Source organism: Diaporthe amygdali (assembly GCF_026229845.1).
Source record: "Diaporthe amygdali strain CAA958 chromosome Unknown NODE_31_length_594919_cov_65_084759, whole genome shotgun sequence".
In the NCBI taxonomy this organism is placed as follows: Eukaryota; Fungi; Ascomycota; class Sordariomycetes; order Diaporthales; family Diaporthaceae; genus Diaporthe; species Diaporthe amygdali.
This window is the reverse complement of record NW_026517051.1, coordinates 480,818-491,372: the sequence shown is the minus strand read 5'-3', so window position 1 is coordinate 491,372 and position 10,555 is coordinate 480,818. Positions and strand designations below refer to the sequence as shown.

At 54.2% G+C, this 10,555-nt stretch overlaps 3 protein-coding genes across 3 annotated transcripts; 2 read left to right on the top strand and 1 right to left on the bottom strand.

Moving 5' to 3' along the window:
• Positions 1-300: 300 nt before the first annotated feature.
• J7T55_000406 (P450 family fatty acid hydroxylase) lies at positions 301-4,192 on the bottom strand (the record flags this gene model as incomplete). Its single annotated transcript, XM_053132521.1, has 10 exons — positions 301-1,203; positions 1,302-1,816; positions 1,869-1,948; positions 2,017-2,494; positions 2,571-2,601; positions 2,664-3,064; positions 3,138-3,466; positions 3,545-3,656; positions 3,773-4,015; positions 4,087-4,192. 10 exons carry the CDS (start codon positions 4,190-4,192, stop codon positions 301-303), a joined length of 3,198 nt encoding a protein of 1,065 aa, XP_052989643.1.
• A 772-nt stretch (positions 4,193-4,964) lies between these two features.
• On the top strand, positions 4,965-6,973 carry J7T55_000405 (major facilitator superfamily transporter; the record flags this gene model as incomplete). The annotated part of the gene is made up of 5 exons (XM_053132520.1): positions 4,965-5,189; positions 5,258-5,290; positions 5,379-5,768; positions 5,826-6,185; positions 6,266-6,973. The coding sequence occupies 5 exons, from the start codon at positions 4,965-4,967 to the stop codon at positions 6,971-6,973; spliced, it is 1,716 nt and encodes a 571-aa protein (XP_052989642.1).
• A 1,600-nt stretch (positions 6,974-8,573) lies between these two features.
• J7T55_000404 (uncharacterized protein) lies at positions 8,574-10,555 on the top strand (the record flags this gene model as incomplete). The annotated part of the gene is made up of 8 exons (XM_053132519.1): positions 8,574-8,606; positions 8,696-8,831; positions 8,906-9,084; positions 9,153-9,192; positions 9,263-9,330; positions 9,432-9,814; positions 9,872-9,939; positions 10,089-10,555. 8 exons carry the CDS (start codon positions 8,574-8,576, stop codon positions 10,553-10,555), a joined length of 1,374 nt encoding a protein of 457 aa, XP_052989641.1.

Here is a 10,555-nt window from a genome sequence, read left to right as displayed (position 1 = left end):
CCGCGTATGACGGTCCAGTCAGGAAAGGGGGACAATAAATCTTACATTCCAAGACCTGTTCAATCTTTGAGCGTAATATCCATCAATCAGCAAATTTTATCTGCCAGAATCAGGGACCCGAAGTTGCGAATAGCAAGCTGTATCTCGCCAATGGAATTTGTGACAGGAAGTGAAAATGACAGAATAGCGACCCTCGTGACAGCCCTATGGTTCGCATATTCTCTTTGACACATCCTACGTCCCATCCCCCAAATGCACACACACACACATACACACACAGAACCCACACACCCTCCTGAATTAGAATACCTCCACCACGTACCGCTCCCGCAAGGCCTCGACCCACCACGCCTCCACGTCCGCATCCGTCCCGGCCCCGCACCTCTTCTCCGCCTGCTCCCGATAGATCCTCCTGACGACCTCCCTGACCCCGTGACTGACACCCCGGCCCCCACACACGTAGACGCGAGCCCCGTCCTCCCAAAGGCGGCAGAGCTCCTCGCGGTCCGCCCAGACCCTGTCCTGCACGTGACCCGCCAACGCCTCGTCCTCGTCGGGCTCGGCCACGCCCCCGGCCCGCGAGTAGGCGTACCGCATATCGACGGCGCCCGTCGCCTGCCACGCCTCCAGCTCGTCCGCGTACAGTGCGTGCTCGGGGCTGCGATGGCCCACGTACAGGAGCGCAGGCGGTGGCGGGGGATCGGGCCGGCGCTGCTCCAGCGCTAGGGCGCGGTGCTCGATGAAGGCGCGGAACGGGGCGATGCCCGACCCTGCGCAGATCATGATCATGGGCGCCGAGGACGGCGCGGCCGGATCCTCCGGCTTAAAGCGTGGGTTGCCGCGGCGCACCAGGCACTCGAGGGTGTCCCCGGCCTTCAAACCGGCTAGGTAGTGAGAGGCCAGGCCAAGGGTCGGACGCTCATCTTGTAGAGATGCCGGGGGTGCGTGGGTGATTAGGGACCAGGTGAGTTTAAGAGACGAGGGATTGGCGAGCGGTGATGATGAGATGGAGTATTGCCGCGGTCGCAGGGGGGGAAGCATGAGAGCGAGCTTCTCTAGGGGCAGCTTGATGCTTGGGAAGTGTCGGAGTAGCTGCAGGATGGACGGTCGTCTGTCTGTGGGGGATAGTGCCTGCGCTGAGGCCCGCTGCAGAGCTGCTCTGTCTTCAGGGTCGGTGCACTTCTCTATCAGGGTTTGAATTTGCTGTGTCGGGTTGTTAGCATCTTGAGGATCACTCTACTGTAGAACACCAGTATGAGAAGAAGCATGAGGTCCCGTGAAGGACCGGCTGGTGTTATTACCTTGGAGCTCGCCGGCTGGTGCAGCTCGAGGCGCGAATGCATTATTGATATCAACGGTTCAGGAAGATGGTGGCCTTGGATTCGTAACACCTGCAATAGGCTGTCCATATCTTCCTTCGTGTTGTGGGGATAGACTTCCAGGTAGTCGCCCACCTCATAACTCGCCCCGGCGGGAAGCTTGATCTCCATGTGGTATTTTGGCCGATCCTCCAGCTCGGTCAGGGCTCTGACTTCCACCACCTGGGCCTTGATCGCGTCGGGATGCTTGTCAGAAGCACTGGAGGGAATATGGAGTAGACTAGTGAGGCTCTCCGTGGTTGCGTCGACCGTGGCTGTTGAGAATGCCTTGGACACACCGGGCCAAAGACTGTCCTGCATCCATGTGTCAAAGTCACCGGTGATATTTCCTTCTGTCACATCTGCCACGCCTCGTTGTGTTAGCGCCGTGGCACCTCTTTCCTCCATCTGCTCGTCGATCTGGACAGCAATCTTCTGGTATGTGTCTTTCCAGTCACCTAGGGGGAACAAGTTAGATCGAGACCAGTCTGGTATCTGAAGGTTGCCTACTGCTTCCACAGCCGAAAACGGCATACTGGACGCCACTTAAGGAAATATCCTTTTCATCCAGCCACTGAACAAATTTTTCACTGTTGTCTGAATTATGTGTTAGAGTCAGAAGAAGTTTCCCTCCGTATCTCCCTCCGTAAGAGAATACTTGCCTGGAGCCTGGCCCTCGTACATCGTGGACGTGATGATCACAACCGGGCGGTCTTTCGGAACATTGTTCTTGGCTTCATCGAGCGGCTGAACGCTGCACCTAAACCCCCGCTGCAGGGCAGTCATTGCCAGCCTCGATGCCAGACCTTCGCAGGTCCCTGTATTGGATCCATAAAAGATCGACATAGGGGCCAGATCGCTCTCCACTCCTGGGTGACTGGTCATCTTTTCGGTGCCAGGAGGAAAAGACGACTCGCCTGACCTCTTATTGCCGTCAGGGCTGTGGAAAAGATCCCTCTGCAAGGTAAGGGGGTCTATTCCCGGACGGAGTTTGGCGTACATGAACAGGTCGCGTGGCTTCAGAGTCAGGGTCTGCTTCCAGGTGAGCTTGTAATCTGGGTCCTTGAGCCTAAAGTCGAATTTCTGAAACAGGACAGCCACGGCCAAAATGGCCTCCTGCATTGCAAATTCGCTTCCTGGATTATTTATGGTTAGTGGATTCCTGTTCAGGATGCGTTTGACTGCGCAAGCCGGAGTAGGAGGTAGTCGTACCAATACATCCACGAAGTCCGTTCCCAAAGGGCTATATGCGGTCAGTCAGATCGCACTGAAACAGTGGAGGCCGTCACCTGTGTATTCTCTCACCTTGTAAGAGCCAGGAGGAAGCTTCTTGAAATTCTCCTCTAACATTCTCTCAGGCTTGAATTCATCTGCATCGTCACCAAAGGCGGTGCGGTCACGGTGGAGGCCAGGTAGAAGGAGGAATACTGGTTGGTTGCGCTGGATGAGCCACTTGCCGCCCAGAAGTATGGGCTCTGACGAATCCTCGCCCGGAACGGAGAGGGAGAAGCCTGCAGAAGGGGGGTTCAAGCGCAACGCCTCCCTCAGACAGGCTTTGACATATGGCAGCTGGTTGATGTGTTCGGCGGTTACCGGCTCATCGCCCACGACGGAATCGACTTCTTGCTGCAATTTACGATAGGCCTCGGGATGTTGCAACAGAAGAGCAAAAAGGAACGCCAGCAAGCAAGCAGTAGTCTCGTGCCCTACAGAAAATGAGTAAGTGTCTGTACAATGGAATAATGAGACGGTTCGTCTGGTCCTGTCAATGTCCCTTACCGGCAATCAAGAAAGTGATCATGTTGTCTATGATGGTTTCGTCAGAAAGCATCTTGCCAGTGGCAGGGTCCTTCCCCTTGAGCATCGCGTTCAGCAGATCTTTCTTATCCGTTGGATTCGCCCGTCGCTTCTCCAGAAGAGATAATGCGACCTCGTGGAGGTAGGTGTTGTCCTCGTCGAATTTCTTGTTAGCGCTCCATTGCATCCACGTCAGCCACGCTGGCCGACCTGATCTGTTCGCCGCCTCGATGAGCACCCGGACCATAGAATCTACAAAAGGGTGCAGGTTGTCCTTGTAAAACGAGTTAAAGCGCAAATCCATAGAACACCTAGAGGTATTAAGCTCGAGTCAGCGTTTTGGATTTGCGGTCAAGATGTAGGCCTTTGTCACAGCCAACTGCACCTACAGGGCGATGGTATCCAGAGTCAAGCGAGTAAAATCTGCAGTGGCATCGATGGGCTCATCTTCACCAAACCTTGCCCACCTCAAGGCCATCTGTGACACAATGTCATGCATTTCTGCAAAGAAAGTCAGTCACGGGCCGATACCTCCTCCCACGACCCTTCAAAAAGGAGGGAGAAAACCCGGGTGAGGGGGGGGGGGGGACGGTTAGGCGAGAAGCAGGTTGGCGCACCAGGAAACATTGTCCTCACAGACATGGGCCCAAACGCCGGGACGAGGACACGATGGGCCATTTCCCAGAATTCCTCGCCATGGTCGGCCGTAAAGAGACCTTCGGGCATCACCGCCTTCAGGTTCCGCACGGCGCCGGCAGGGAACTTGACAAAGTCCTTGCGCGAACATAGCTCGTTGGCCAGATCATGGCCCGTGACGAAGACAGGCTCGGTGCGGCCAAGCCGGAGCTTGACGATCGGCCCTGCCAAAGAGGTACAGTCAGCCGGGACGGGTCACTCAGGTGGTCCTCAGGAGGGGGTGTGGCATAATCACCATATTCGGCAGCGATGTCACAGAAGCTGCGGATGCTGTTTGCCAGGTCGATGTCCCTCAGGTTGCCAATGAGCGGCAGCGGTGGTGGGCCGGGGATCGAGGCCATAGTGAAGACCAGAAAGCAGGATTGGTGCTAGAGGTACCAAGCGCTGCGATTGCATGCGCGGGACCGAAAAAGGGGCAGAGTCAGGAGTCGGAGCTTGCAAAGAGGTCTCAGTGCTGTTCAACGAGCAGCTTGAGCAAGCTTGAATGAGGCGGCTGGCTCTGGCTGACTATCCAGACATCCAAGTGCGGCAGCGTTCACTCGGGCATGCGAACTTGTGGTATTGAATTTGCCCGCGAAGCAAAGCAAACTTCAACCAACGAGCCTCAGCACTGTTCCAACGGCCAGCCAACGGAAGCTCGGCCGACACTGATTACCCAATGGACTAATAGCATCGACAGCTGCCACGCTGCTGTCATCTCACCTGCAGCTGCTGTGCCACCGACTAACCGCATTCAGGTTCCACACCGATGTAACCCTGGAACTGCGGGTTCCATTGTGTAAGCTGCAGATCTCCAGGATCTCATCCTCCCACATCCAGACAAGAAGAAATGGGAGGATGAAAACAGGGGCAATGCGTATGATGATGGATTCAGCCCCCAATGACAGCCAGGCCGGCCGTTTGTTGACCAACCAACTGTGTGGCCTGATTCTTCAAAGACATATGCCTTGCGCTTCAGTGCCACACCTGCGGAGGGACTTACACAACTCAATAATGTTGGGCTCCCTACGTTGGTGAATCCTTTTTCTACTTCTGAAGACTGACAAATACGAGAAAAGGAGAAAGGAAAGGGTGAGGTAAAGAAAGAGGAAGAGAAAGAGGTTCGAAAGCAAGATGACTAGTGATCGAACACAATCGTTGGACCAGCCGGTCCATACCTTTGCCGGCCCAATGTCCCAAGAGCAGCGAATCCCGGCACCAGGAAACGAGAAGCAGGATGTTCACAGCAGCATCAACTCGCAACTCGTTTCGGATGGTGAAGATGAAGAAAACTGGAAGCCGGGAAAGCAGGAACTCATTATCATGGGTACCATGGCGGTTCTGTCCATCGTCGTCTCGGTACGCCCTCTCTATCATACTCATGTGGTTTTTCACTTACGTGTACTGACTGATCGTTCATATTCTAGTTGGATGCCACGATCCTGGTTCCTGCTCTACCAGTGAGACTTCCCCTTACCTATCTGACCTATCTCAATGCTCCAGCATCTTGAAGACCCTGCTTTGCTGACAATAACGTCCATTCAAAAGACACTAGCACGAGATCTCAATGGAACGGCCATCGAAACGTTTTGGACTGGGACATCATATCTCCTGTCCAACGCCGTCTTTCTTCCATTCATCGGGGCGACTTCCGAGATCTCCGGCCGGAGGGCGGCTGTGATCTTTTCCCTCGTCATGTTCACCGTGGGCACGATCGTCTGCTGCACAGCTAACGATATGCGCCAACTACTCTCCGGCCGGACTATTCAGGGTATAGGAGGAGGTGGTATTTTTGTTATGGCCTCAATTGTTATCACGGATATCATACCCCTTCGACAACGACCGCAGTTCCAGGGCATCATCGCCGCCGCATGGGGCCTGGGAGCTGTCCTAGGGCCTCTCTGTGGTGGGCTTTTTGCTGAGCATACAACCTGGAGGGTGAGTCTTTTCCATAGCCGGCGTTGCTGTTTCCCTAATCGCTGACATAACATCCAGTGGCTGTTCTATATCAACTTCCCATTCTGTGCCATCGGGTTTGCCTGCGTGCCGTTCTTCCAACTTAAGTTGGTTAAGGAACGGTCATGGGGTAAAGACCTCGGGCGTGTAGATTGGGTCGGCGGTATCCTCTTCATCGCCGGGATGACCACGTTTCTACTGGGAATCACATGGGGAGGTGTGCAATACAGCTGGTCATCCTTTCAGACATGGCTTCCCATTCTGTTGGGAGGCCTAGTAGTGATTCTGTCACTTGTCTATGAAGCCTTTGTCCCTTCTGAACCATTCATCCGCCTCTCTGTCTTCCACAACATTTCTGCGGCTATCACATTCTTCCTCACGCTGGTGCAAGGCCTGATCGTAAGTATATGACCATATCGAAATTGTTTGAATTTCTCTGATCCTGTCGACGCAACACGTACTGACGCTCTCGACAACAGATGTATGCCGAGCTGTACTACCTTCCGTTCTACCTGACATCCGTTAAGCAGCAGAGCCCATCGATTGCCGGCATCTTCATCATGGCCGTCAACATCATCCTCTTCCCTGCCAGTATTGCAGCAGGCGTGGCCATGACGCGGTACGGCTCCTTTGTCTGGGTGATCCGCGCAGGGTTCATGGTGATGGCACTCGGAAGTGGCCTGCTTATCTACCTTGACGAGCACAAGTCCATAGTGAGCCACCTATTCGTATTTCTAGTCTCGGGGATTGGGCTAGGCTTCCTCCTTCCGTCACTGGAGACAGCCTCGCAGGCCATCGCCCAGTCCCGCAACATCACCCACGCCACGGCCATGTACATCTTCATGCGTTCCTTTGGCCTGTGTGTCGGCGTCGCTACAGGTGGCACTGTCTTCAGCAACGTCTTCCTGAACACGTTGCAAGACCACGGGGTCCAACAGGCCAAGATGATAGCGGCCAACTCGGAGGCCTTCGCTGAGACCCTCAAGGACATGCCAGCCTCACCTGAAAAGTCTATGCTTCTTAGTTCCTACGTCTCTGGGTTCCACGGGGTTTTCTACTTGCTCTTGGCTTTGGCTGCCTTCTCTGCCATCATTGCTTTCTTCGTGAAACATCATGACTTGAACCAGAAACTTCAATCGGGTCACCGAGTGCAGAGAGACGAGAAGGGTGCAGAAACGAGAGTATGATTACAGATACTTGTAGAGTCAAATTGTGGTCCAGTATAAGCTGGCAGTGGGTTTTGCTACAGTCACAATATTGACTATCAGTCCATGAGTCGACCAAGTTATGGGGGAGTTAGGTTTCCGTGAAAGCAATGAACTTGAAGGCAGCTATTTTCAAAACTTCTAATATCCAGAATGGGTGTTGTGCTACAATTATTCAATCTCGTCTGCGTCGTTCAAAGCGGCCCCGTGAATTCATGGCAGAAATGTACAGCCATCGCTGAAAAGCAGCCTGTACGTGGTGCAGTGTTAGACCGATCAGTCCAGAGCGCATTGGGAAACAAAAAGGGAGGTTTTTTTTGGTTAATTGACAACAGGTATTGCTGACTGTTTAGCATCTTCAAATTTCAGGGATGCCGGAGCATCTAATTCAGCGTGGTATTTCGCCCAGAACTCCCTCAATAAACACACCGACAGCAGGCCTTAGAGGTCTGATAATATTCACCTTTCTTGACTGCTGCTCCTTCCATGTGAACATTGTCTGATGATAGGGCCAAGCTTGAGGTTCGCCACTGGGGTTCGGCACTCGTTGCCCTCAGGATTTCCGACCCGTCGCGGCTCCACAGATTAGCCGCTGAGGGCTTTCAGGACCATTCCTTCCCGGCCGCCACACGGGTGAGGCTGCGATGGCGCCGAAGACCCCACACCGCTCGCACAGGTTGCCAGGATGGCTGCCAGGTTGACACGATCCCTCAGCTGATCCAGGCCTGGCAGGCAGGCAGGTTGGTGCCGTTGGCGAAGTCTCCAGCGGCGCCATTTCGGGCTACCTGCTCGTTCGGTCGAAGGATCTAGTCCAATGCAAGATACACATGAGATGACAGGGCCCTAAGCGCAAGTCCGTAATTCCTGCAGTCAGCAGATAGACCTCGGTCTTTCGGAAGCGCAAACTGACATCGAAGGATCGTGGTGCATGTCACTTTACAGCCCCCAAAGGCAGGAGGTTGTGGCTAGTCCTGTCAGGCAGCCGAGCACTGAGGGCACTGTGTACAAATCTCGCCGCGCCTAGTGAACCCTAACCTACATAGGATATCAAAAGCGCGGTCTAGCGGGTGCTGATTCGTTGACGAGCCGTAGCCTGGCGTGCCTGGTTGGTGGAGCAAGGTACCATTGGGATCCTTCGCAGGATCCATGCAGGCTAGGCCCTAGGCTGACGCTGCGAGCAAGGCAGTGGGCTGGCTGTCGACCACCTTCTGCTTGAGAAGAGGTTGGAAAGCAACTGGGAAGCAGAGCACACACGCTAGACTACATGCTCGTCTGGACTTCGTAGGGCACGATCTGCACATGCAAGTATTATTAGAATCCTTCTCGCTTCAAGATCCAGTAGACCAGAAAGATGCCAAGATTATTCGGTCATGGGCACCTTAGCCTTCGTAAGCGTGCGTAGTATAAGTCACTTGGTACAACTCCTCTCTTATCGAGGCCAGTCTTTGGAAAGAGTCTTGATCCTTTTCTGGCTCTTCTAAACATATCCTCTGCAGCCATATTCTTTCAGGTGATCATGCTGAACGGCCCTGTCCACTGCTAAAGTATTCAGAACCTAGTCGGAGCGGTTCTTGCCATCAATATGGCCTCACTGGCGGATTTACCGTCATGCGCTGTAGGTCTGATTTTCATTGGCGGGCGCCACTGCGGCCCTCTCTCTCCTCTCTCTCTGGGTGTCCGTGTGCTAAAACATCTTGAACACAGCTTACGTGTCTGTCGACCGCAATCGCCAACTCAACATGCGCCCCGACTGATCTGGCATGCACGTGTACCAATGCGGCCATTACCGGCCAGGCGACCGTGTGCATGTTGGGGAGCTGTACGATGGCGGAGATATTGTGTATGTTTAACTATGACCCGCTGCCAGCGTGCGCTTCTTCATCGTACTGACCCGCATTTCTCTGGTGGGGACAGCTGCCACGAATGTGACCAACACTCTGTGTGGTGTAAAGTCCGCACTCGACGAGTCATGGATCGTGCCGACAATAGTCCTACTATGTCTGATGGTCATAGTCGTGGGACTGCGCTTCCTTGCTCGTGTCATAGTGGACATGCCCTTCTGGTGGGATGACTGGATGAACTTTGTCTCCATGGTAAGCGCGCTGCTCCACCACCTTGACGCGATTTGGTCAATATCATAGCTTTTCTGACAACTGGACAGGCATTCTGCATCGCTCTCAGTATTGCCGCCTTCCAAGGCTGTAAGTGGGCCCACGCTCATTGATACGTGCCGTCGGCTTCGTTGGCCTTGCTAACCGAACTTTGTCACAGTGAAAGCCAATGGCTACGGCAAGGACATCTGGGCCGTTCCGACAGAAGACATCTCCGAATTCTTAAAGGTTAGCGCGCATCCTGCACGGCATCGAGCATGTGCTCGAGTCAAATCCACCCCAATCTTCCACCCCAATCTCTGCTCACGGAACTAATGGCATCGACACAGAGCTACTATGTCGCAACGGCCATGTATGTGGGCGCAAGGTGTTTCACTCGAGTGTCCATCATCCTCTTCTATCTGCGCATCTTCACAGTCACAGAGACTCGCCGCAAGATCATCTGGACCCTCGTAGGCGAGATCATTATCTCCCTCGCGTTCGTACTCACGATCATGTTCCAGTGCACCCCAATCAGTTACTACTGGACCAAGTGGGACCTACAGCACACTGGCCACTGTATCGACACTTACCGCTTCATGCTGATCGGCTGGTCTATTCTTATTGCTACCGATTTCTGGGTCATGTGGCTTCCCTTGCCCATGGTGGCCCGGTTGCAGCTCTCACTGAGGAAGAAACTGTTGATCTCGGTCATGTTTGCCACAGGACTCGCGTAAGTGCTGCAGATCTGCCTTCGTCGTTGTATTTGCCACATACTTACATACACTAGAGTTACCGCCATCGGAATTGCCAAGCTTCCTATGGTATACCGTGCAACGCATACCACGAATCCTACCTGTAAGTTGAGACTAGCCCCTGACTTCTGACCCCATATTGGAAAGGAAAGAAAAGAAAAGAAAAGAAAAGAAAAGAAAAGAAAAAAGGATTCACGACCCGAAGCCATTGTCTGTTGTACACAAAATGCTGATTTGGACTAAACCCAATAGATGATCTGGTCAACATGGGCAAATTCTGCATAATCGAGGTCGACCTGGGCGTGATATGCTCCTGCATGCCCAGCCTGCCCGTGCTGTTCCGGCCACTCGTCCACCGGCTGACGGGCAAGAACAAGAGCTCCACGGCCAAGGGCACGGGCTACATCGGTGCCACGTCGCGCCGCGCCGTCATGGGCGACATCAAGTCCTCCGCCACCACGAGCGCGGCGAGCTACCCCGTGTCCTCGCCCAACGCCCACCACTCGGCGTACTACGAGCACATCGACCCCCGCACCGAGCAGATACAGGCCACCACCACCATCGATCAGACGTACTGGCGCAACGACTCGGACGAGCTGCCGCTGCATGGGACGGACATAGAGCTCGGGACCGCCAACAACGGGTACGTGAGCTCGCAGGCCTGGGCTGCTGGGCCCGGAGCCGGGTCGTATGGAGTTGCTAAGCAAGCTCATCAATGA